The sequence below is a fragment of the Engystomops pustulosus genome, chromosome 1 (genome assembly GCF_040894005.1).
Source record: "Engystomops pustulosus chromosome 1, aEngPut4.maternal, whole genome shotgun sequence".
Lineage (NCBI taxonomy): Eukaryota > Metazoa > Chordata > Amphibia > Anura > Leptodactylidae > Engystomops > Engystomops pustulosus.
The window spans coordinates 221,301,763-221,329,018 of record NC_092411.1 but is presented as its reverse complement, the minus strand read 5'-3'; the positions used below and the strand labels follow the sequence as shown (position 1 = coordinate 221,329,018).

The following is a 27,256-nucleotide window of genomic DNA, read 5'->3' as shown; positions in this document are numbered from 1 at the left end:
CTGACAAGTCTCTTTGGTACCATCTTGCTGGAACTCTTGGTGTGCCCTGTCATAGAACCAGTACTGACTGACTGTCTGCTAATGGTAATATTCATATACAGCTCTGCTAACTTCCCCTTGCAGGAAGGAATCCTATTGTTCTCAGAATTTTTTTTTGAATTATCAATTCTAACCAAGTATTTTTTATTGATCATACACTAACTGCATCTTGTGATACTAAAGTTACCTAATTCCTGCAAGACATATTAACATTTAATTAAAGTTTTTTCATTGAGTTTTTTTATTTTCATCCAAGGCCCCATTTTTTTTCCCTCAGCAATGGTCTCCCTAGATTAAACTGCTAGCCCACAAAACAACAGGCACCATGAAAAAAAATTGTTTATTCTTTTTTTTTTAATTAAAAAGAATATGTTATAGTGGTTCAATGTTCAATAGCTATTCTAATCATCTGAAAACAATATTAAAATGCATTGCTTTCCTAAAGCCAGCTTCAGTGAATCCCCCACTGTGTCTCTGTGGAATCTACACCAAGGACACACATAAGCATAATAAACCCACTAAATAGGATGAAAACTGAGTCGCTATAACGCGCTGCATAAATAACCTTGATTGCGCTCTGTTGTCTGCCAACAATCAGGTACAGTAGATGCATAATCACTCAAGAACAACTTCAGCAATGAATTGTATGTATGCATACAATGATATTTGGCTTGAAGTTTGAAAGTGTGCGGAAAACAAGTGCAAAACAATTTCTAAGATGACCCTTTGGTAAGAATCCCCATGGTACATCAATTTAGACATAACTTAATGCTGCTTTTCAACCTGTTAAAATGATTACTGATCTGACACAAAAACCTCTGGGAAATTCAAGTCTTCAATTTAATGTCGATAAATAAATTCAATGGGATTAACTTTTTAGAGGCATTTTAACCGGTTCAGGACCTGGCCCTTCCTGTTTTTTCATGTCCATTTTTCACTCCCCACCTTCAAAAATCTATAACTTTTTTTTTTTATTTTTACACGTAAGGATCTGTGTGACGGCTTGTTTTCTGCGAAACAAATTGCACTTCATAGTGATGGTATTAAATATTCCATGCCATGTACTCGGAAGCGGGAAAAAAATTCCAAATGCAATGAAAATGGTGAAAAAACGCATTTGCGCCATTTTCTTGTGGGCTTGGATATTACGTCTTTCACTGAGCGCCCCAAATGACATGTCTACTTTATTCTTTGGGTCAGTACGATTAAGGGGAGACCAAATTTGTATAGGTTTTATAATGTTTTCATACATTTACAAAAATTAAAACCTCCTGTACAAAAATTATTTTTTTATTTTGCCAAATTCTGGCGCTAATAACTTTTTTATACTTTGGTGTCTGGAGCTGTGGGTGGTGTCATTTTTTGCAAAATTTGATAATATTTTCAATTATATCATTTTTAGGACTGTACGACCTTTTGATCACTTTTTATAGATTTTTTTATATTTTTCAAAATGGCAAAACAGTGCCATTTTCGACTTTGGGCGCTATTTTGCGTTACGGGGTTAAACGCATTGAAAAACCATTATCATATTTTGATACATCGGGCATTTTCGGACGCGTCGATACCTGATGTGTTTATGATTTTTACTGTTTATTTATATTTATGTCAGTTCTAGGAAAAGGGGGGTGATTTGAAATTTTAGGTTTTTTTATTATAATTTTTTTTTTTTTAACTTTTTTTTATTTATACTATTTTTCAGACTCCCTAGGGTACTTTAACCCTAGATTGTATGATCGATCCTATCATATACTGCCATACTACAGTATGGCAGTATATGGGGATTTTCCTCCTCATTCATTACAATGTGCTATCAGCGGGGAGCAGCGATCACAGGTAAGATGGCGGCGCCCATGCACCGCTATCTTTTTGCTAGCACCGATCGCGGGTGTTACCGGTAAGCCTTTGCTGCAATATGCAGCAAAGACTTACCGGCTATGGAGAGGGCTCAGCCCGCGACCCGACCGCCGCCGTGAATACACGGCAGGCGGTCGCGAAGTGGTTAAAGATAACCTATCATAAATAATGTACATCTACAATTTAAATACAGCAACAATATGGATGGATGACCACTTGACATGCTAAGGTTAAAAGATCTTGGAACCTTATAGTGTAACTATAATTTCCACTAACCTTATTTGAAATAGGGACCGAATACACATAAGAACACTTTTCCACGGACCCCATTAAATTCCTCCTTCTCTCTAGTCACCACCTTAAAACGCCTCCTTTTCTGTACCCCCCTCCACCCACTTTTAAAACCCCCTCTATCTATAGCCCCTTGTTTATGTTTTACAGTATCACCTCAGTACTCCCATTTTTGTAACCTTCATTCTTAAGCCCCCTTTTCTGTTACACCTTTCCTCTTCCTGTAAAAACAGAAATAAAAATTTACATACTCAACCTTTATGTTTCCCATTAGCTGACTGCTTCTCATTTCTATCTTCACATTGTGCCTAGAAGTAGCAGATGCTCATGGCGGAGCAGGGATTTTTGGGGATCCCTGCTGCACAGTATACTTTAGAGTCAACATTTAAAAGGAAGTGTTTAATGGCTTTAAGTACTAATAGATTGTTAGACAGACCTAAGTTGCTCTACGATAACTCATCCATGACTACTGGCTGATGGGAAGGAAACTGAGTCTACAGTCTAGTCTCACATTGTAGGACCTGGTCTCTGCCTGTCAGAGATCCCTGGGGAGAATTTATAAGTGGTCTATAGGTTATTGACTAAAGGTATATAGGTCAATGACTAAGGTAATTTTCGGTTGTAGATTTTGGGTGTTTAAATGGGTATGGCGGTCCCAGTCAAATGAGTATATCAATTTCATATGAGTTTCAAATCAACCTATTCCTTTCTCTACATTGAAAACACTTGCCCACTTGGGGAAGGTGGTCCTATTTCACAGATTTCAGCAATGTACAATGTAGATAGCATATAAGTGTAATCTAAGACATATCATTCTAGATATGGCCAGAAGCAATGGAGCCACCTGGAGCCAATTAGAGAAGCCTGGAGATTCTCTAAATATAACCCATTTGTACCAAGTCTTATGGTATGTATCTAGTAGATATCTGTCTAACATTGTCCAAGGAGTTTGTCCATGCGATTGAATCTATTGACTTCTTCAACCCACAGTTTTATGGGTGGAGAAGTGGATTTTCATAGCCTATGGATCACCAGCCTCATTGCCACCAAGAAGTGTTGAAGTTATTCTCTCTCGATGTCTTTGAGATGTCCCGGTGCGATGTCCCAGACAGAGGCAATCCCAACAAAGATGCAGCATAGATTCCCTAGCAGACTGGTACCATCAACAAGTAGGTGAGGTAGAGAGAAACATGTTATGTAGCTGGACAGGAGTCTTATACCACCTGGTAAGGATCCTGAAACTGGTCTTCTTTATTTTATCAGACACAGACATTTTAGGAGTTAGGAATTTCACCCTAAAGCTCTTTTGTGAATTTATTTCCCAGTTCTTCCACATCACACCCCAAAAGCATCCTGTAAATAAGAAACACACCATGAGGTAGGATTGTGCTTAAGAAACAGATGGTCTCGAATGGAGTAGGTTTGATAGAAAGGTGGTCTCCCAGGGCCAATGACTGTAGGAAGTTCCGCAATTGCAGATAACGTAGCCAGGTGCCTGGATATGTCCTTTTGTCGCCCAACAAGTCGTTCAGGTAACGAATGCCAGACACCATGATAAAGTCTATGGGGGTCATTTACTAAGGGCCTGATTAGCGTTTTCCCGACGTGTTACCCGAATATTTCCGATTTGCGCCGATTGCACCTGAATTGTGGCGCATCGGCACCGGCATGCACGCGACGGAAATCAGGGGGCATGGCCGAACGAAAAACCCGACGGATTCGGAAAAACCGCCGCATTTAAAAAAGGAAATTGTGTCGCGGAGCTTGCACTCACCTTCATCCAGGATAGGATCGTGAACTTCGGTGCATTTCAGGGAACTTCAGTGCAGCAGTGCCACCTGGTGGACGTCGGAGGAACTGCCTTGATGAATCCCGGCCGGATCCGAATCCACCGCAGAGAACGCGCCGCTGGATCGCGAACGGACCGGGTAAGTAAATCTGCCCCTATGAGTTTTCTGAGCTGACTGTCTTCCGATAGTAGAAGAGGGCACTTAAGGTTAGAGGAACTCTGGGGTAGCCTGGCACTGGGGAAAGAAAGCCAGTGATATTTATAAGGTTGTGGTAAATGGCAAACCTACCCCATGCTCTTAGGACTTGTGCCATTAGGGTAGAGATGTTATGTCTTTATAGGAAGCCAGAACATGTCAGGTAGATACCCTTTACTGGGGATAGAGTGCTCTGATTTCACCCAAAGTTTATTTGAGCTGTGGGAAATCACATCTAGGACCAGTTTACATATGGTCAACCTATGATAGCAAGTAAAGTCTTGGAGCCCTGCCCCTCGACTTTCCTTATGCCTAGTTAGCATGCTGTATTGTATACAAGGAGAGAATTCCTGACAGATAAACTTAGTGGCTACCCGACATAGAAGCGCTAGAAAGGTTGAGATTATATCTAGTGGGACAGTTTGAAAGATTTATAAGATCTTGGGTACTGAGTCCATTTTGAGTGAGTTCATACTGCCGAACCAGGACAGGGAAAGGTAGCTCCATTAACTGAAATTGGTCTCTATAGATCAAAGCAAGGTGGCATAATTCAGGTTGAATAGCTGATTTGGGTCAGATGGAATCTGAACATCCAGGTATTTAATATGGCCTTATTCCAGGAAAAAGGGAGCACAAAGAGGTAACCAACGACCCTGGAAGTGGATGTTTACTTTGAAATTGCTGACTTTTCTATACATCTCAAATTCTTTCATAATGTTAGGGAGGCTAACTACCGGATCGGAGACGTATATAAGCAAGTCCCTTCTAGTCCCTGGGTCAATTGTTTATCCCTTAAGGCCTGCGCCAGAGACTCCATCACCAGGATGTATTGGAAGCGGGACAACGGACACTCTTTTCACGTGCCAATGTTTATGGGGAAGGGGGAGGAGACAGGCCCATTTACCCTAATACAGACCGACAGACCTCTATAGAGTGCCATAATTCTATCTCTTCTTCCTTGCCCCTAAGGCCTAACCTAGTGATCGTGGCCTCCAGGAACCCCCAGCAGACTCTATCAACTTGTTCAGGATGAACCACGGCAGGGATCAGGGGTGTAAGACGTATGGCTAAATTCCCTAGCCCGGGATAAAGCACCCTCCATAGATCGATCAGCTTTAGTAAGGTACACCTCAATTTAGGGAGAGCGTGGTATGAAATGGAGGACCTACCTGTGGAAGATTCTAGAGAAGGTTCAAGAGTTAAATTGAAGTTGCCTCCTAAGGATCAGTGCAGAGCCATCAGAAAAATCAAGCAACACTTGTAGAGCAAATGTGACCTGTCCCTGGTTTGGGAAATAAACATTTGCAAATGTGAAGACATTACCCCAAAAAAATCAACTTTAAGAAACAAGAAGCAGCCATCAGGATCACTTTCAGAAGCTAAAATTGTTGGTTGAAATTACTTGTGAAAAGCAATACAGACCCAGCAGACCTTTTGTTTAGGGTGGGGGCCATGATACCTGGCTGGGTAGTATTTAGTAGAGCATTTTAGGATCTTGTCCTCTTTAAAGTGTGTCTCCTGGAACATGGGCACCAGCACCCTCTGTCTGTAGAGACAATAAAGAATTTGACTGCGTTTCTCAGGTTTGTTGAGCCCTCTGGCATTTGGTGCAAACGTTTATTTTATGGTGGGTAGGTGGGAAGTGTCCTCATAAAATCTGCATATCATGAGGGGTGGATGTAAAGTGGGGGAAGGGAAAAACAGGGGGGAGTTTAGGGACAAAAAGAAACACAAAAACAACACTGCAATGTACAACCCGGGTCCTTACTGGACTCTGTAATCCTAATAGGTGGTATAGTATACTAAGTCGGTGATCAGCACCTCATCTCTAGGTGGGAGAAAGAGAGATCAATGAGGAAGGGGGAAAAAGTCTCCCGGAACATCCCTGCTTTCATACAGAAATTCTCAGAGAGGATATGTCATCAGAATGCTTTTGGTGATAGAGACATTTAAGCTGGCTAAGCCCTCCACTGAGAGATAGAAATGAAAAGGTTAATGGCGACACAAGGAGAGATGAAGAAAGAAAAAAAAGGTAACTAGAGAAACCAAGTATATTAGATTGGGACCTAGTAAACTATACATGAATTTTACTCAGCACGCATCAGGTCCCAGTGGAGGAGTTGGTGGATTTGCCTGGTCTCTTTTTAGGTACATCCCGCCATTTCTTCCTTGGGGGTAGCACAGGAGCTGAATTAATTAGTGACCAATCAGGAAGAGTGACTTGTGCAAGCTCGGATGTCCCTAAGAATTTATGGAAGTCTCCCAGGGATCTGAATACAGCTGATGTTTTTTTGCAATCAATTGGAATGGGTGACCTCATCTATACAGAATGTTTCTGGATCTCAAATCTGCCAGCAGAGGGCAAAGGGCTCCCCATAGTTGAAAGCTTCTTCTCTCTAGGTTGGGGGTAGAGCCATCGAAAGTAATATCTTTGAGCTCTCTGGCTTGGCAGAGGATCTTTATTTTTTTCTTTAAAGAAGTGGATGTGACAAACTATATCTCTGGAGGACCAAGGGTGCAATGATTTAGTTCAATCTCAATGAGTGAGGAAGATGGTTGGTTAAACACCTCCCCAAAGAACGCCTGGGCCCATTCTTCAAGCATATACATTCTTCCACCTCCTCTTTCACTCCCCTTATCCTCAAATTGTTTCAGCAATGCTGATTTTCATTGTCATCTAGGTGGGTCAAGATGTCAGCTATATGAGTCGCATGTTCCTGTAGTACTTAGATATGAACGTCCATTTGAGCTAGTATTTTCTCCTGTACAGCTTTAGACTCTGCCACCCTGTGGCCAATATGATGTATTTCTTTTTGCAAACCATTCAGGTCTCTTTAGTGTGATTCTTTCGGCCTTATAAATAGCCCATCTATCTCTTGCCTGCTGGGCATAGCTCTTATGTGGGCCTTCCAGTCCCAATCCTCTGTAGCTACTCCTGAAGTGGGAGCTAATGGGAACCCCTGTGCTGTTGGTGGGGTGGGTGGCATGGATCTGTGTGGGGTGGACGGCCTTGAGGGGGGGAGAGGAGGAAGAGGTCGGAGGTGGGCTTTTGTTTCCTCCTGCCAGTATGGGGAAGGCTTCACTGGGGGAGCCAGGCATCTAACTCACTATGGAGCTGGGGAAGCATTGTACAGGTGCCGAATAATCTACCTGCAGCTGCTGGGTAGGAACAGGAGCAAAGGCAGGATGAGGCAGGGTGGCGGACACCATCTTAGGCGCCATGTGGATTCACTCCTCCTGTTGTTCTGAGGAGTGGATATATCTGGTGATAGCACCGGGTGTCTTTTTGCTGAAGCTGGGAACCTCTGTGTCCCTCTCTTGTGGTCCATGCCAGTTTGCTGTTCTTTGAGGGCCTGTTACATGAGTATTTTGCGGAGATGGCCGAGAGCTCGCAGTCAGTGTGACTTACTCCTCTTTTGGCTAGCCACTACCCCCTGTATACAGATTTTAAAATGTTATCACTATACTGCTTTCCTTATTGATGTTATTCTCTCCAGGTTACATGGGACACTTACATTTTTACACCTAAGAAATAACTTTTTATGTTACACATTAAAAATTTAGGCTGTAATTACAGTAATTTGCCTCTTGACATGATGTACAACAACTGTCCACACTATTAAGTGTGCTTATAAATAATGAACTTGAACATATAATCCAGCACTCCTTCAGCCCCTCCATATACGGAACCGGCACGGTACCCACCTTGTTCGAAAAGGTATCAGTCATGAATAAACAATTCGATGGTCCAGCCAAATTCCAAACAGATCTTTATCAACAGATCTTTATTTCATTAAAATCTTTAAATCCACAGTGTATTTCCTTCTCCCACCAACGCATTTCAAACGGTCACGCCGTTCTTAGTCATGGTCATGACCATGACTAAGAACGGCCTGAGCGTCATGACTAAGAACGGCATGACCGTTTGAAATGCGTTGGTGGGAGAAGGAAATACACTGTGGATTTAAAGATTTTAATGAAATAAAGATCAACAATATTTGGAATTTGGCTGGACCATCGAATTGTTTATTCATGGCTTATAAATAATGCTTGATCTAAATCTATGTCTAGATGTGCATCTAACAGTTGACCTTTAGGGTCCTATGTACTGTATGAGCATCTGTTTTCTACACAAAACACTGCTCAAGTCCCTAATGGTAGTTATTAACAACAATAAAAATACAACAAAAGTATATTGTAAACCTTTAGTTGAATAACTATCACACCTCTATTGTTTATGGACATGACCGATTGTATTGAGAGTGCTCCTATTATTATTACCCCTTGTCTGTTCTTGGTATAGAGCACTTGTTTTCATATTAATCTCATTCGGTGATTTTTATAATGTACCTGTCATAGTCATAATAAAATCTTTTCTGAGAAAATAGATCCATTGTCTTCAATCTGTTTATTGTTAAGCCCATTGAATGTTGGTAGACGATATAAGAAAGTGGTTATAGAAAGAGATTATTGAAGTATTTCAGTATGATCTCATTGTTGTATTGGTGTCCTTGTCCCTTTTGCTTTGTACACACATTATACTTGAATTCAAACCTAGCAATGAACAAAAACAATTCAGCTGCCTTGGAATTCAAGATACTATTGTTTTTCCCAATGTGTAAGGTTGTGGAGAGTTACATCATGAAGAACAGTACCAGTAGAGTCATTAGAGCATGAGGACTTATTATGCCGTATTCTATGTACCTGCACATAAGAAACACAACCTTTAACAATGTTAGATGTTTTACCTTTAGAGACTCTTTTGCAATATGTCACCATGCTGCTCCAGTGGGTCAAAGATATTCAGTGCATGGATTCCATTGGGTAGTAATTGTAGCACAAACATTAGAAAGAGTTAATACAGCAAATTAAGTCTCCATAAAACTTTAACTTTTAGACTTCCATACCAAACAAATTCACAACAGCAAACCCAATCCCAGACTTCTGTGATATGTTTCGGCACTTAGCCAAATTAGCAAAGCAAATTTGCAATTATTGTTATTGTACAAAATGGGATTATTGCAAATGGTAGTCTCTGATTGTAGATCTGATCATTATTGGAAGTCAGAAGGTCCTTGGCCCTTACATCATCTGTCTGAGGAGTTACTGTAGTTACTGTGTTCTGTGTTGTTTGAATTATCAGACGTTATAACATATGTATTAGGATATGTTCACACATTCTTTTTAATTGCAGAAAAAATACCATAAGTGTTCTAGTTGTGGTCTTGTAAACTCAATGTAATTGTCGGGCAGGTTTTTTTGTGTCTGGTTTGCATCTTCAATGAATTAATGAAAACCTCAGAATTCTTTTGATGTGCAAAAACTGGACATAAGAAACTTGTCAGCAGAATTTGACCTAATAAAACAGTATGTTGTCAAGCAGCTTAACACCTTTCAGATCATGTTCTTTCATGGCCCAACATTGTGGCATCTTCCAGAAAATCAGCTTTGAAGTGAGATATAAATTGGTTGTATAAAGTCACAGAGGCAGAGAGTTTAGCACTGAAGTTAAGCTCTCCCCCCCTCAGAACACCACATCAGACTCCTGGAGAGTCAGTTATAATGTGCCTGGATAAAGGAATTACAGTCAAGGTGTAGTCCTGAGGCATGAGGAGCTTGACTTCAGTGCTATACTCTCCACCTCCATGACTTTATGAAACTAATTTACATCTCCCTTTAATGTTTCTTTTAGGAATGATGCCTCCACACTTAGATCCTTGCTAAAGAAAACTGTGTTTGAGCAAGCATTTAGAGTAAAAAAGCTTCTTTGTATGTTAAGAAGGAGGTACAACACAACAACATTTTTACCAACAAATTATTTAACATGAAAGCTTCTATATAGAATTAGATGTATACAGAAGGAGCCTGCCCTGTACTTCTGTAGACCTCTTACTTTATATACGATTGGGAATGGCTATAGCATTCATAGACATCTACGAGTATCAAAAGCAGTAGTGACCAGAAGCTGTGACTACAGCTGCATATCTAATTCATTATAATGGCAATTGTTGCTGTAGTTATGGCTTTAGGATACTATAGAGAGTACAGAGACCAGGGTATCTGGCTCCATTCTCAATGTTTATGGTAGTCTGAATTGCTGATTAATGCATAGACTGGTTTCCCACCCTATATCAAATTGTGATGGCCCATTTTGCCAATCAAAGTTTTTATAGATGTTTTATTTATGCATTTTTTAGAATAAAGAACTATACAACAAAACAAGAAGTTGGCAATGATTAATTGGACATGCAAACATTGGACATTGAAAAATAGCACACATGTGCAGGGAGGAAAACAGCAGATGAATGACAGCCAGTAGAGATTAAGGCAATGACCCCAGTGGGGCAGATAGCTTATACCTTTAATAAACATACAGACAAGACAGACAAAACACACTTACACATGCACCCAAACATGCATCCACACCTCCTCCACAACCCTCCCACATAAAAATACATAAACTAGCCAGACGTCTTGGAGATTTCCAACCATCTTGACGAGATTTTGCCAAACTTACGACTCTCATCTAGGATTGGGAAGAGAGGGACATAGCTATTGACTAGATATACTCATCTCTGAAGCATTGGTATGTCAGGGTCCTTCCAAGACATTACTATAACCTTACAAGCGCAGAAGAGTAAAAATCTAAAAAAAAAATATTTAATCATAGTAGCTCTGAATCACCTCCCCAATGGCACACAACAAACATTTCTAGGGGTTGAGAAGTCAAGGAAATTGCTGCTTATCAATTAAAATTCCCAAACAATCCCATTTAAAAAAAAATGTTAATCAACCATAAACTTGATTGTTATAAAAGATACATTTGGTATAGTATACCAATAATGAAGCCCTGTTTATTATCTTTTCGCTCTACTCTTGCATAGTTTTTGCAGTTAATAATGTTATTATGGCAAATGTACTTTTATTTATAAATTCTTGTGGAGACTGAAGAAGAGCTATGGAAAACAATAACCATTACATAGTGACATTTTCACATGATATGAAATTGTCATTCATCACAAACATAGGCCTCTATAAGCTTTGATAGATAATATTTGTAATTAGTTTACAGCCTGACCTTTGTAATATCATCATACAAATCACAGAAAGGATGAATGAAGCATTGTTCTTACCTGACAGGCCATTTATAAAAAGCTTCAATGGCAATTTAAAAAGAACAACTTTCCCGTACAACATAATCATAATTCCAGAACTTCCATTTGCTGATAAACAAGGTCTTCGGGCATTTAGAAAAAGGATGTATAATTGTCATAGTTATTTCAGGGCTTTCAGTGTCAATCGGCTCCTAGAGATCATGACACAGCTATGGCTCCATAAACTGCAAGAAACAAATTATTTTAACTGATCAAAGTCACATGCCACAATGTACATCTTGGGTAATTAAAAAGTCATTAAAATATAGTATATGATGATGTATATTTAGTCCTGTATACAAAATTAAATGGTGAGCTACTGGATCCTGACCACAAAAAGTCTCTTCTGTAGTGAAGTTGGGCTTCTGAAGGAAGTGTCTATACACCTTAAAAGGTGGCTTTTAATAGCAAATAGTGATGAGCAATTAGTGATGTCCCCAAAATATGGACCTCTGCAAGAAGTTAAGCACTCACTCTTTGATCTCCATTCCCCAATGACGTCAAAAGTACTTATGAAAATGGTTGGAAAATGTCAATTGCCGACTGCTTTGCTAGTGTTATTAGTGGGGGCCAGGTTCGAACCCGGTGCTCATATCCCTAACAAAAATCTCCATTAGAAGAATAGTTTTTTCCCTGACCTGCATTTACCTAGCCAAACCAGTTTTCTACACTGTGCTGATGACATACAAAAACATAGAAACAGTGCTGTTTAATGTTGGGAGTCTGTTACTTATAGAATAGATATACTGGTTTAGCCACTATCCCAAGTCATATAATTAAACTTCTTGAGAAATTCATGCTCAATGTCAAGAGGGCTACCTGCAAGATAGCATTGAAGTAAAGTTTTCTTTATCCCAGCCTAGAAAACATATTTACATATTTCTATTTTGGACAGGTTATTTTTTTAGTTGTTGACGCTTGACAATGCAATCCACTAATTAACTAATGCAATGTGGCAACTTTGGCAGTTACAGTGTTCAAAAAAAATTCCTCTTTCCTGATATTATATTGCCATGAAATACTGCATTGATATTGTATCTCAGATCAGGGTTTTAAATAACAGGTAACAATGACTTTGTTGGCTCCTACATGAATTTGTAGATAAACCTCACATACGACAGGTGTTTTATGACTCTCTTGGCTGTCTAAAGCTTCCACATTTAGCATGGGTTGCTGTTACCTGTCAGTAGAAGGACAAAAGCGCAGCTGGCACAATGCATTGTACTTAGAAAAATGGCATTTCATTATTGTCTTCACATTCCCATTTTCATAGGAAATGATTGTTGATAAGTAGTCAGCAAAATGGTAGTTCTTCCTCAGGGAGCTTATAGTTTGCAGTAAGGAAAGGTAACCCAAGTCGTCTTGTAATAACAAAGGTCAGTTGCTTAACAGCTTTCTCTACTGTATCTTTCCTAATGGTTCCACACTTACCTATTTTATTCTTTGTGTTTTCAATACTTCTGTTAAAAAAGACATTATTACAAAAAAAAATGGTTATTTAACACAAAAGCATTATTAAACTTTTCTCGTCTACCAAGAGCAATTTTCTTCCGAGTAGGTTTGACAAAGGGTAAGAACATTGCATCAGCATTTTAAATGTCATATAAGAGTCCTGAAGAAGTTCCTCTCTGTGAGTTATTTTCGATGGGGCTCACTTCAAAAGGTTATGTTCTGTCTTATTCCACTTTCAAAACTGTAAAAATATCAAGGTTAGTAAATGTTCATAGATGTACTGCTATCCTCTACTGCGTGTCTATTTTTAAATGTATATATAGTATCATTTTAGCCCAAAAGGCATATAAAGGCATCTATATACTGTAAGTACATACTGATGAAGCTAACTGTCTAAGGTTACATTCATATCTTATGTTTTGGACAGTTAACTCTCTAGGAAAATGCCTACAGAGTACACACAGCAAAGGCCAGGAATGGATACCATATAAAGACATCCCACCCACAGACCCTCTAATGGCCTCAGCTGAGCTTGTACTGTTTTTTATCGCAGAAAACAAGATGATACAGTAGAAATCTACAGACACGTTCAGGGTGCACCAGGAACTTTCCTAGCATATATATTGTGTGTGTGTGTAAAGAATGAGATGTTAATGTAGCCCTATGTTTAATTCCACATCATGCCAACAAGGTATATACTCTAGACCTCTGGGAGCACTTGTAATCCTGCCGCCATTTCACCTGGTTTCCATCCTTTGACCCCTTTTTCAGGTATTAACCACTGTATTCAGAGATGGAATCTGAAATTGCTTCAAATGAAAATGTAAAAGTAGCACTATGCTATATTGTTATATGCTATATTAAACAACATAAGTTGGTGGGGTTGAAAATGAAGGGCGATTAGTTTTGCTGGTACAGATTGGATTGGGAAGACCCCACAAGTTCTAGTAACCTGATCCCATTATGTAGTCATTCCCTGTATGTGAAAGTCAATGAGATTTTTAAACTTGATGGAGGGTTCAAAGTTAATGATGACTGAAACACTTCTTTATCTGAACTCTGGGTGGTGTTTATGTGACGTTTATGCATTTTGCATTTGTTAAGATATAGTACTACTTCTGTATTACTGGAACACAAAAGTAAATTGCATTGTAGACACAGTCCCTTTAGAAGCAATAACTGAAGAGCCGTATCCTGCAGATGTAGCACCAGTTACCATGACTGACTTTGTAAACTTTGTAATATTTTTTTCCCTGTTTTTCTTTCTGCTTCTAGTAGTGTCTAAATCAGCTTTCCTTTCAATACTATAACAGACAACTGATAGATAAAGAGGAGCCAATAATGTTTCTAATGGCTAAACTCTTTACGAACAGTCACTCTATTGACTTACATTAAAAATGATTGGTAACAAGTTAATTTGTAGCTACCTATATGCTGTGCATGGACTTGAGAATGGTTTCAAAACTGTTCACTGTTCACCACAAGAGCATAGAATATAGAAAATAAAATACTTACTACTACTTAACTACTTTTTTTTAACTACTTACTACTTTTTACTTAAAGGAAGTCTACCATCAAAATCCATCATGATAAACCTGGGGCACTCACTCATAGATCCAGGCAGTGTGACTGTAGTAATATCCTTATATTATCCATGACTTTCTTCCTTTTAAAATCAACTATAAAAATTATGCTAAAGGACTATTCCTCAGCACTCCCCCTGCCTCTGCCTGATATAATCTTACAGTAGCAGAGGAAGCTTCATCACTCAGTAGGAGAGGGACATGGTTCTTGCATAAGCTTAACAGCCTGTTAAGCCAGCGCAAAAAGGGGCTCTTGAATCACCATCAGCACTCTTCTCACTCATAGCTTATCTTAAATGGAAAACAAATGTAAGAAGATTACTACAGTCACAGTGCCTGGATCTATGAGTAAGGGTCCCTGGTTTATTATGCTTAATTTAGATGGTAGATTTACTGTAATGAAAAGTATATTAACTTCTGAAAAGAAAAAAGCTTCAAAGGTTTATTAACGCTTTTACACTTTAAAGAAGGGTCGTATGATTTTCTGTACCCTAAATCATTATAATGTTTTAAGCTAATTAAGTGGCAATACCAATTAGTTTATTATTAGCTTGTTATTGTAATGATTTACATTTATATGAAAAAGTATTCTAACTTTAAAAATAGTTACATACAAGGCAGAAACAATGGCAACAGTTCCCAGGATACTTTTAACTGGATGTTAGATACACACAAGAAGTGAAGGGCAGTAACGTATGTCAGCTGGATGGGGTGCACACAGGAACAGCAAAAGGCAATCGAAAATACAAAATATCCAATACAAAGGAAAAGGAAGTTGAGGCGCTCACTGACGTAGTTCAAATAGCTTTACTCAGGCAGCAAGGTGCAGAGTGATGCTGGAAAGACTGATGGGCCATTTTGAGCATGTGAACAAGCTTGAGAAAGTGCTCTAGGCATGATAAGACCCACCGCTCTCTGTGGCATCGTTGATCTATGTCCTTGAGTGCCTTGGCTGTCTTCTCCTATGTATTGGATATTTAGCCTTGTAACTTTCTATATTTATACAATAAAAGTGTTAAATTATCTCACAGGAAGACATAAGTATATGTATCGGGACTAATAACATGGTTGTGACAAGCATCTAGAATTTCTTATACATAGATGCTGCACAGTAACAATCAACAGTTTCACAATAACTCTAAATCGAAGAGTAGAGTCCTGTCATCATAAAACTGGTCTTTATTCCCTTATATCACACATTTACCAGAAGGCTGCACCTTGTACCTCTATGGTGAAATAAATAATTGTCACTTAAATAATATAGATCAAAGATACATCCATGTGTCTAATAGCCTACAGTAGTTTACGAGCATGAACGATGGCCTCGCTGATCACAGCGTTAGTGACACTTTTCAACTGTATTATACGCCTGGATCCCACAGTGTATGGACGGTCCTGACTCCACTGTGCTCTCCATGCTCCCTAACCAACACGTGTGTCACAAAACTGTTAAAGGTTGTACAAATGTGCATGTTCATGGAAATATAACCTAAACTATAATTCAAAAATGGTACACTTAGCTGTGATGGGACTACAGTAGAGATGAATAAAAAAAAGTTCACTCATATTTTATTATTCTAACATAAAGATATACCAACCATAGCCCCATTGTCTAATTGAGCCAATTCAATACAATGGTACAACATCCTAACACCTCCTCAAGGATAGAAGCGTATATATGCAATATACCATATATACAATATAATATTATAAGAAAACTGTTTTGTAAAGTTGTTTTTTGTCATCTTGTACCATATCGGACACATGAGGGAAGATGTGAGCAGTTGTAATACATAATGTTCTGTCAAAGCATGATGATAATATTTCTTCTTCTTCTTCCTCAGAAACATACCTCTTGCAATATGTATATCGATGGGGATTGTAACTGTTGGATATGTCTTAACCAATGTGGCCTACTATACAACCATTTCAGCAGAAGAGCTGGTCCTGTCCAGTGCAGTTGCAGTGGTAAGGAAGCCAATAAGAAGCAATGTAATCCACATATATCTTAGCATAGTAGCTTGAATGACAATCACAACAACAATCACAATCGTGTTTCTAGACACGATACAGGGGTTGGCCACTTTAACCCATGTTTTTAGATGGAGGGTCATGTGATCTCTAACTGTCCATGATGATAGAAGTCATGAATATAAGATCAAGATCCTGGCAGGGTGATTGTGCATGGACACATAGAGATCACATATGTCAAAGGGTGGAAATTTTATGGACAGGAATGTCTGGCTAATGAGGTAAAAGACAGGAGGCCTCACTTTACATATCAAGTGGAGCAGAACATTTATAGATATAGATGTATATTGGTAAATTACCTCACACTTACACACATTAAATAACATAATGCAAAGTGGTCAACCCCTTTAAGAAGTCAGATTTTTACACCAGTTTACAAGGCATTTGTGCTATAAATACTTGGGGATGAGTACTACGTCTATTAGTGTTGAAACTGAGCATTCTGAACTGGTTAGGAATAGAACACATCTGTTCATTGGTAAAATAACATCATTCGGATCACTGAATGATTGTTTATTTGTATGATTGTGTATTACAATATTAGCCAAAACTAGCTAAGGATTCAATAGGAAGGAAAAGGATTGGTTCTGAATAAGCTCCGATGTGTAAACGGACGTGTAATTGCCTATTTTACTAGTATTATATTGTTTTAAATTTAGAAAATTAAAAATAAAACATGTGAAAAGCCTTTTAAAATACAGGCGGTCCCCTACTTGAGAACACTCGACTTACAGATTACCCCTAGTTACAAACGGCCCTCTGGGTGTTGGTAGTTTATTATATTTTAGCTTTAAGCTTCAATAAACAGCTATAAATTTTATCAAAGGTGTCTACAATTAAGCTTTTTTGTTAATCCTGGTTCTTATGACAATCCAACAATTTTAAAATCCAATTGTCACAGAGACCCAAAACATTTTTTACTGGAATTACAATTAGGAAATATACAGTTCCGACTTACATACAAACTCAACTTAAGAACAAACCGCAGAACCTATCTTGTACGTAACCCGTTGACTGCCTGTATGTGTTTTTGCTTCTAAGTATCACTTTAGAAAACATGACCTTTATATTTAACATAGAAACATGGGATTATTTAGCAACAAACTAAATCTGTGACATCCATTGAAATTACCAAGTACACCGTGGTCTGCACCTTGTGCAGTGTCTTATGCATCTTTATTTTCCAGATATTCCGTGCAACTTTTCACTTGTGTATCACTTTTTTTGCTTAGTTTTGCGACTTTTTAGGGGCAAATCCGCGCCTGGTCCAGGGCAGGTGCAAAGGAAGGATTTTTTTTTCATGAACCCTGCTTTAAAATGTAAATTGGAATTATTTCACTTGTTTTAAACGATTAAAAGTTTGCACATAAACCTGTTGGGCATTCAAAGTTTGAGCTTTTTTTTAAATATATTGCGGCACAGTGTATTGTTGTCGGACAATGCACTTTCGAGACCTCCTCCGGACCGGGTAGATAAATGTGCCCAATAAGCTTGTACAAAGCTCAATTTGTTACATGTTTTATGCCCTACTTCTGAATGAATTGATGGGCTGCTAAACCTTGCAATGTTATATTTTTGTTAAAACTAAGCTGATTAATAGGTGGGGTAATCAGTGGCGTATTGGAGTAAAATCTTTCCATGGAGCCCATCACTGCAAAGCTACATGCAAATATGATGGGGGCCCACCAAGCTCAGGGACGCACCAGTGGATTCAGCTGTCAAAGCCTGGGTGTGAAGTGTAGACAGTCTCATGTCACTCCTGATGCATCATTCAGCATGAGACTCTTGAACCTGGTGCAGTTAAGGACGTCTAGTGAAAGTTTACACAAACATTTGGACTGTGTTAGCCAATCTACCCCTGTGCCTGAATAGCAGAATTTTTTTTTGGTTTGACACAGGACACCATATAAGTATTTGTATCTAGGAAAAGGACACAATACAGAAGTGTATAAGCACTTTGGCAAACATTATTTAATAAATAACTAGTAAAATAAATAACTTTCTTCTGCCCATTTCTTTTCAGACATATGCAGAACGTCTGCTTGGAAACTTCTCCCTGGCTGTTCCCATTTTTGTTGCTTTGTCCTGCTTTGGATCAATGAATGGTGGAGTTTTTGCTGTTTCAAGGTAAGAAGTATTGGAAATGTTCACAGTCATTATTTTCAGAACAATACAGTTCATTTTCATGTTTCTGTAGAGGGATTCAGCACATTACCTTTAAGTGGGTTTTCTAGGATGTAAAAATATTAAATACACATGTTAGACCAATGTTCTGATTGGTAAAAAAGATGTTCTTCTTATACATCTGTCATTTTGCTATTAACATGTGTTCACCTCTTACACGTAACTGCATAATTCATAGCTCTTTATAGACTTCTATTTTTGTCCATTAGTGAGCAATGAATTATATATGTTCCCACATTTACTCTCCCCTGCTGTATAGTAACTGGCCAGCGCACCTCTTGTGTTCTTGTGGCTGTGACATAATGGGGCACATTTACTAAGAATGGTTCAAACCGCACTGCGTGTGGCTTGCCTGTGTATAATGCAGGGTGCGCCAAATCCATGATTTCTGGTGCCCATTTTTCATGAGTCTGGCGCTCCATCAACTGGCCCAACAAAGTGCGCCACATTTTTCTGGTCTATCTTTAACATGAAGCGTGCAATACACTTCTGTTAGACTTGCATGTTAAATCTGGAGCACGGTCCCGCTGGGCACCGGAATGCCCCGTAATTTGTCTCCCATGATGATTAGTGCAGCTGCGGCACAAAACGGTTGTGTGCGTCAGATTTGTGGTTGAGACACTTCTTAAATACCTGCGCAAGCAGTTTCCACTAGAAAGAACATGCAAAGTCCGACAGAAAGTGTGTCCTACATCAACTCAAGATCCTTCAACTCCATTGGACTGCACACAATTGGTCTATATATCCCCATATGTGATAAGAAGTTTATGTTAGACCCCTTTAAAGTCTACAGCTATAAAATGAGGAGAAAAAATGTAAATATTTACCTGAAGCCAAACATATGTATTTGTTACATAATACAAGATGTTATAAAAGGAAGTCTAAAACGAGTAAACAAATCTATTGCTATGAGTTACATCTGCATTTATTCCTTCAGGATGTTCTACGTTGCCTCTCGAGAAGGTCACCTTCCAGAGATCCTTTCTATGATTCATGTACACAAGCATACTCCTTTGCCAGCTGTCATTGTTTTGGTAAGCTAAGAAAATCTTTGACTGTTTCCAGTAGCAGCAGTCTTTAATTGTGCTTATTAGTGGTAATGTACATTATTCACAAACAGATTATATCTTAAAATATGGCACAAGTCTTTTAGGATAACATGTTTACTGTAAATGTTTTATAAATGCTACCTGGGTAGACCAGATATGTTATTAGATTTGAGTATGTTACCTGACTCTATGTGCATTGAATGATAAAATAATATTTTACACTGAGCAATGTCACCTCTTAGCATAATTTATCCAGGATTTTAATTAATTAAGCAGATAAAGTGCTCTTACACTAAAGTTATCTATACTCCTATGACATCTTCCTTAAGATACACTCTACACGTATGACATGAAAAAAACCTATTGTATGTATAAATAATAATATGATAGTAACAATAGCAATAATATGACACTGTAACATTATTGCCTTCATCGTCTTCTGACAGCAGAATGTGACTTAGAAGGCATTAATTTTCCTATGTATTTTGTGTGTATGAACTATGGCTTATGTTGCTGCTGAATTGGGAATGATTGAACCACACCCAGCTCCTCTGCATCTCAACTCTTTTCAGCAAACTCTTAACTTGAGTGATGGATGGTCGATCAAGTCAGGTGATGGGGGCAGTGTCCAGGAACTCCTTTATATATATGCCCAGTTCCATTAGACCTTACTGGTTTTATTATTCTGCTATAACCTCTCTATATTTCCATTTGCTATTGCTTTGCTTTACTGTTTATCCAACGTCTGCTTCGTTATTTGACCATTCTCTTTGTTATTTGATTCTGTGCTTCACCGCCCTATTGGATTTTACCTGGTTCTGCCTGACTTTGCTTGTCTGTTTGCTATTTGTTGGCTATCCATTTGTCTTTGGTTGTATTTACTGTGCCCTTAGTCAGTATAGGGACTGTCCACCAGAAGTCCCAAACTAATAGGGTTTCCTCAGCTTGTTAGGTCGGTGACAGGGTTTGTGGATGAGTCTAGGGAGTCTAGGGCCTGCATCCCCTCCTCTACCTTGACAAACACCAGTATCTATGATACAAGGACTTATATGCATTACACCTACATTACATACTTGGTATTAACCAATCATATAACACCAAAAGTATATTATATATAAAGCTGAGTGTATGTGGGTGTGTATGTATGTATGTCCACTAAAGAAATCTGCACAATCCTGTTTACAATCACCATGTTTTGCACAGCTCCTCTCTGTGATTCAGGGAACGTCATAGACTAAGTTTTGAGCCAAAATTTTCACCCCATGGTTTTTTCATTACTGGATTTATTAATATCTCAAGTCACGTCACAGGGATTTTTAAAAGTTGGACATTGACTTACAGGATAACACTTTCCAAAATGTCTTTGGTAGAGGTACAGTTTCGCTTAGTCAAACTAATTTGCATATGTCTACCAAGATTCATAGCAGAGAATACAATGCTTTAAAGACTCCTCCAAAGGTGAAAATGCAGTCTCTTCAAGGAGACATAGTATATTTCCCTTCCTGACTTGAGATGAGTGGACTCAGTTATGGCCTAGGCTAGTAGCAATGGGCATTGATTTACATGATTATTTGTTCGCCTGCCAATCTGTCAATATGCTTGTGTCGCACAGCCAAACTTGAACACCAAACCCAACCTAAAACTATGGATCTGCCCATCTCTACTCCTGACTATCTAATTCAGAAAATTAAAAAAAAAATTCTTCTTACATTCCTTTATTGCTCTATAATATTTTATTTTAATTCTTCTTAAAATATATTAATATTTTATACTAAAGTATATTGAGTTTATGCAATTTTAGCTTCATGGTAATGAGTTATTAATACTTATTGATTGTCCCTTTAACAGAGAATTTCTCTGTTCTCTGAGGACCTAAACTTGTCCATATTGCTTAGGAATAAAATGATAAATCATTAGTGTAACGTTACTTTTGCTTTTTTCCATTATTTTATTGCATTTGAAGGCCACGCAGCATCATGCTGTTATCAGTTTCACTGGCAGATTTGTGCATCTGCTCCTGGTATTTAACTCTCAGAGGCAGGAAAGTAAATCACTTCTTATTAGTGTGTGTTCCCTGGGATTGTATGGATGGAAAGGGACTGATTATTTCAGGCTCCTTCCCAGACATGAAGTCTTTTGAAACAGAGGTATGACTAATAAAACCTAAATTTGCTTAATTGGAAGTGAAGTAAAGCTCTATCGTCTGAGAATTCGCAATGGGCTCATCAGAGGCAACACCGTAATGAAGGACACAAACAAGTGTACACATTTATAATGGAAAAAGACTAGTCAGTAAATTGATTCTGTGGTTAAAAGTATGTTTTACAGGCAAAAAAGACGAGATATAAAAACATAGACTTTGAGAAAGAACCAGAAAATGAGCCATACAGTTTATAATTTAAAGGAAAAAAAAGACCCATCACTGTGAATAAAGTAATCATAAATTATCTCTACAATTAAAAGGAATATGATTTCATTGTTTACAGCACAAGAAACAATAATCCAACAAATCATTAAAATGCACTGCTTGAGAAGGCACAACATGGTCGTTGCTTTAAACTAATGAGTACTCCTAAGGATTCTAGCAAGTTGCTAAAATATCTGAAAAAGTAATTGGATATTCCTCAGTCCAACCATTACTTGTCAGTAGAAGAGTCTTACTAACATAACCTATAAAGGGAGGAAACTGTGGAATGTGCAGTAGTAATAGTTATACCATAGTCCTTTATTCTGTAGGGCCTTAATATAGCACTCTTAGATGTCCTTAGGGTCTGTAGACCCTGCAGAGTCTTACTAACACAACCTATAAAGGGAGAACTATAGAATGTGAAGTAGTAATAGTTATACCCAAGTCCAAGAGTTTGTAGGGCCTGAAGGGTTTTCACGCCTTCCCCCAGTACTCCTTCATAGGTTGGCACTCCACTGATTCTGATTCAGAATTATCATTCCAGAACCATCAAAACTGTTTTTTTTGCCACCCACAAGGTTGATTGGCCGCTATTATATCGGATTAGCAGTGCAAGGTATTCTACTTTGACCTTGGAAAACCCAAATGATATTAGTGAGTTTACATCTGTGATGGAATTAGTTGAGGGACATTGCTGGAGTTGGTGGAGGAAGTGAAAGGACTTCTTCTTTGGTGAATGATTTTACAACTCTTTCATAAAGGTCTCAAAAGCTTCAAAATTTTTCAGCCATATATATGTATAGCAAAATAATGTATTATTCCCCTAACCCTCAGATACACAATCATACTGATTGCTTATTCTAAAATTAAAAAGTTTAATACCTCTTAAAGGGGGATGGAGTTGAACATGTCTGGCAGATACAAAACAAAATACCTAATGGGCAAGTGAGGGTTACATTATGAGAAGCCAAATAAGATCAAAATGTTTCAAAGAGGCTTTTGGGCCCTTCCTTGTTAGTTCAATGTGTTGCATGTTCTTCCGCTACTGAGCTCATTTGTCAGAATGCCGTTAGAGAGGCGGAAAATATGTGCCTGTAGGTCCACAAAACACCATAGCAGTGACTAGCAGAGAAAAAAAACAGCATAAAATCCCTATTGGTTAAAGTTGACTGAACCTTTTTGGACTTGTTTACATAACATGTACCTTTTATGTTTAGATAAGAAATGGAAATTTAGCTTTTTCTAACTGTCCATCACAATCTACTTTCCAGAAGCTTATGTTTGTATTCATGAATGAGGGCCTGGAAAGTAAATTGGTCATGGACAGTTTTAGATCACATGACCCTCGATCAGCGGCTATTTTATGGACAGAAATGTCTGGTTCATGAGGTAATTGGCAGAAGGCTTTACTTTACATATCAAGAAAGCTACATAGAACATTTAATAGATGTACATTGGTAAATTACCTAATATCCTACCCCCACACTTACACACACGTTACACACTACATGAGGTAAATTGGCAAACTTCTTTAAGTAGATATTTTATTATTATTTAAGAGTTGTCTGGGGGGGTTGATACAAAAAACATTTTTTAAATGGGATTTAACATCCAAGCTTAAAAAATTAAAAATTAAAGAAACAAATATTTGGTATTGTGTAATTTTATTATATATTTCTCAACATTTATCATTTTAAAAGCCAATAACAGCCTTGTTGTTTTTTATGATTTCTCCCCAGAAAGAGATCAAAGTATCCAATCCATAAGTTCCACATATCCCCGAATAGTATTATTAAAATCTACAAAAATCTTGCAAAAAAATAAGCACTGATATGGCTACATTAATGGCAAATTAAAAAAAAGTTATCGCTTTAGCTAGTCGACAAGACAAAATTGCTTAAAATGTCATTATGGCCCAGTATATGCCAGTTACAAAGTAGTTAATAATAATAATTTTAATTATTGATATATTATGGAAGTGATAATTGAGTTTGCAGCTTATTTTTTCTGAATTCATAAAATCTACTTAGTTTCCGTAACAGTTGCGTTATATCAGGTAGATTTGTGTAGGACATGATGAGTGCTAACACTCTATCATCATAAATGTTTGAGTGCCTCTTTACATATTGATGGAATTCCTCTTCACCGTTGCTTCAAGTGTTAACAAATAACAAGTGTGATCTACATAACAGCACTGGCGGATCCAGAGTGACAATCATATAACCATTTAATAGCCCGTTTCATATATGAAAAATAATTCATGCTTGAGGGTGGATTAAGACGCATCTGAAGTACACACTATCAGGAGACGGACTAAGCCTATTGAGTGTGCAGCATACAGACATATACCCAGAAGTCTGCCTTGAAATTAGAAAATCTGTGAATGAAACATTTTCTGTAGTTTTACAACAGTTTAGAAAAATGACAGTGTTGGCTCTCCAAATTGTTATAGGTTTGACCTTGAGTTGTCAAAGACGCAAGCTAAAGTTTGAAAGCGACAAAAACATTCTCTAGTTTCTTAATTCTACTACTCGATGGTATTCTCTTAGTTTTGGCAAACTCTTATTATTAAAAACCCTACAATGAAAATACAATATATACATATAATTTAGATATATATATAAATGAAATATAAATTAAAGATAGATAGCTTAGTATTGGGAAAAGCTTAGATGGAGCATGTCCATTAGAGCGAGAACTGCACCATATTGGTGACTCTATCCTTCTGTATAATGGGGCTTGGACCTAAAAGTGAGTACCCCCTCTATATCACGTAAATATAAATACCCTACAAATGGGTGGACATCTTACATTTAGTAAAATGCTTTAACGCCAGTGTTTGTCTTTTTTTTGGTGTACCAGGTATAAAAAAGCAGAGATTTCAGGTGAACTGCATTTTGTGCCATGTATACCACTTTTAAAAATAGGTGTGGTATGAAACAAGGCTGGACAGGGTGGGGACACTTTGCCCAGTCAAATTTACCATAACCTGCACCAATTGAAAAAGATTTCAAATATGGAGCTCAAGTTCTGTACCGGAATCACTAATTGTTTGAAATATCGAATATCTAATTCTGGCATGCCAGGTGTGCCATCACTAAAACTGGCCCACAAAGTGTCAGTCTTAATACATCTCTCCCTTTTTCCATAAAACTTGATATATTTCTAGTATTAAAATTGCTAAAGCTCAACATGTTTCTATCTATCTACTTCAGGAACAAGGCAGCACTCCAAAATTCAAGTGCAAAAGCAGGGTGTCTTTATTCCAAATTGCAAATTGCAACATTTCTGTGGCACAGCACCTTTTTTTTTGCAGCGCCACCAAAACGTCACAACATGGAATAGAGACACTCTGATTTTTTTACTCTATCTTTCTCTCCATCTGTAAATGGAAGATTCAGCTATCCAATAATTAAAGGTGATGAGTGTCAATTTGGCTTCACTGATTGAGATTTTCTCAGACAATACATAAAGAATTAAAAAAGTTTATATATAGCCACAATGACTCATTTCTGTTACATAAATCAAGAATCCCCTATTGAAGAAATTAAGAGAATTAATGACATTATTGTACATTATAAATAATTAAGCATATAAAGTACAAATAATGTAAAGATTACATACAAACTTTATATACACAATTCAAAGAAAATCCTTAAATAGCGCCAAATTAAACATACATAGATAAATGAAACATAAAAAGCACCTATGCATGCATAATAAATATTCAAATAAGGAGGGCAAAAATTTGAACCATCTGGAACAAGACAGAGATAAATTATTGTAGAATACCCTATAACATGCTATACTTATCACATGTATCAGTAAGGTCCTCACAGTGGTAGCAGAGGAGCCACATGATGTACCACAAAACCTAGTTCTGCACTAAAGGAAATCTACCATCATAATCACTGACACCTAACACTTACATGTTTGTCCATTGAAGTGGAGTCATATACTGTGTTTTTTATATCCACGAATACCGGAAATTTGTCGCAAAAGGTGTTTTATATAATATGTAAATGAGCCTGAGGGGGTCCTCCCAACCCAACTCCAGACAGAGAGCCGGTGTCATCATCCTCCTTTATCTTTATTGAAATCTGGTACATGCATAGTAGTATCTTCCTTGTGCAGCTGGTTGTGCAAAGAAGATGCTACTGTAGGATTTGTATAATGCTGGATGACGTCAATAGCTCTCTGCAAGTAGTAGGGCCTCCTCAGCCTCGTACTAGAACAGTGAATATTAAAGTGAAATTAGTGAAATTAAAAGACAGCAGAGCACGGAGAGGCTTTGTCGATGCTCATTTACATATTTTCTAAAACACTATTTTTTACAAATTGTGGGTTTTCCTGGATATAAGCAACAATATATTTATATATATGTATACCACAACAAGGAAATTGCTCCTCTTGATAGATCATATCATGGACCATCTGGTGGGGTGGGGTTTAATCATATACTGACCAATAAGTATAACTATGGGGCACATTTACTTACCCAGTTCAGTTGTGATCCCGCGGCGTGATGTCTGACGAGGATTCAGGTCTGCCGGGATTCACTAAGGCCGTGCGCCCGATATCCAGCAGGTGTCGCTGCTGCGCCAAGGTCTGCCGGAGTTCACATTCTTCTTCCTGGTGCATGTAAGTGCGTGTCTTGTAACAAATCATTTTTTAAATTTCACGTTTTTTCCGTATCCGATGGCCACGATCCCGATTTCTGTCGTGTAAAAGCCGATGCGCCACAATCCGATCATGTGCCCCAAAAACCCGGGGCAATTTGCCGCAAAACGGAAATATTCGGGAAAACCCGACGGAATCGCGGCTGCAGGACCCTTCGTGAATGAGGCCCTATGTGTAGATCGACATACATGTAACAGAAATTGATATTGTATATTTAGCATACATAAACTACCTAAATATTCCAGACATTCTACTGTTTAGTCTTGGGAAACATCCTTAATTTTCACATGTCTACAGGCTTCTATATAATCAGATGTATCATGTGCTTCAGGGTGGTGCTGAGTAAACAGTCTCCCTTGGCTTGTATACACTATACTGTATATATTGTTTCCATCTTTCATTCTTATTGTAGCATCTAGACAGGTTTTATTTCTAGACTTGAGCGCTTCTTATCTATACTTCTTATGGACCAGGAAAGGTCAGGTTTTAAGGCTCTCTCTCCCTGAACACAGACAGTGTAATGCACTAGGCTGGATCTCTGCTT

The 27,256-nt window shown here is 38.1% G+C and overlaps 1 protein-coding gene across 1 annotated transcript in view; it reads left to right on the top strand.

Annotated features, from left to right (window-relative positions):
- Positions 1-27,256, top strand: part of SLC7A11 (solute carrier family 7 member 11) — a 146,871-nt gene that overhangs the window by 86,986 nt on the left and 32,629 nt on the right. The window contains exons 7-9 of the mRNA XM_072119410.1: positions 16,206-16,329; positions 18,416-18,519; positions 19,514-19,610. Coding sequence (XP_071975511.1) covers positions 16,206-16,329; positions 18,416-18,519; positions 19,514-19,610 — 325 coding nt within the window. The remainder of the gene's footprint in view (positions 1-16,205; positions 16,330-18,415; positions 18,520-19,513; positions 19,611-27,256) is intronic.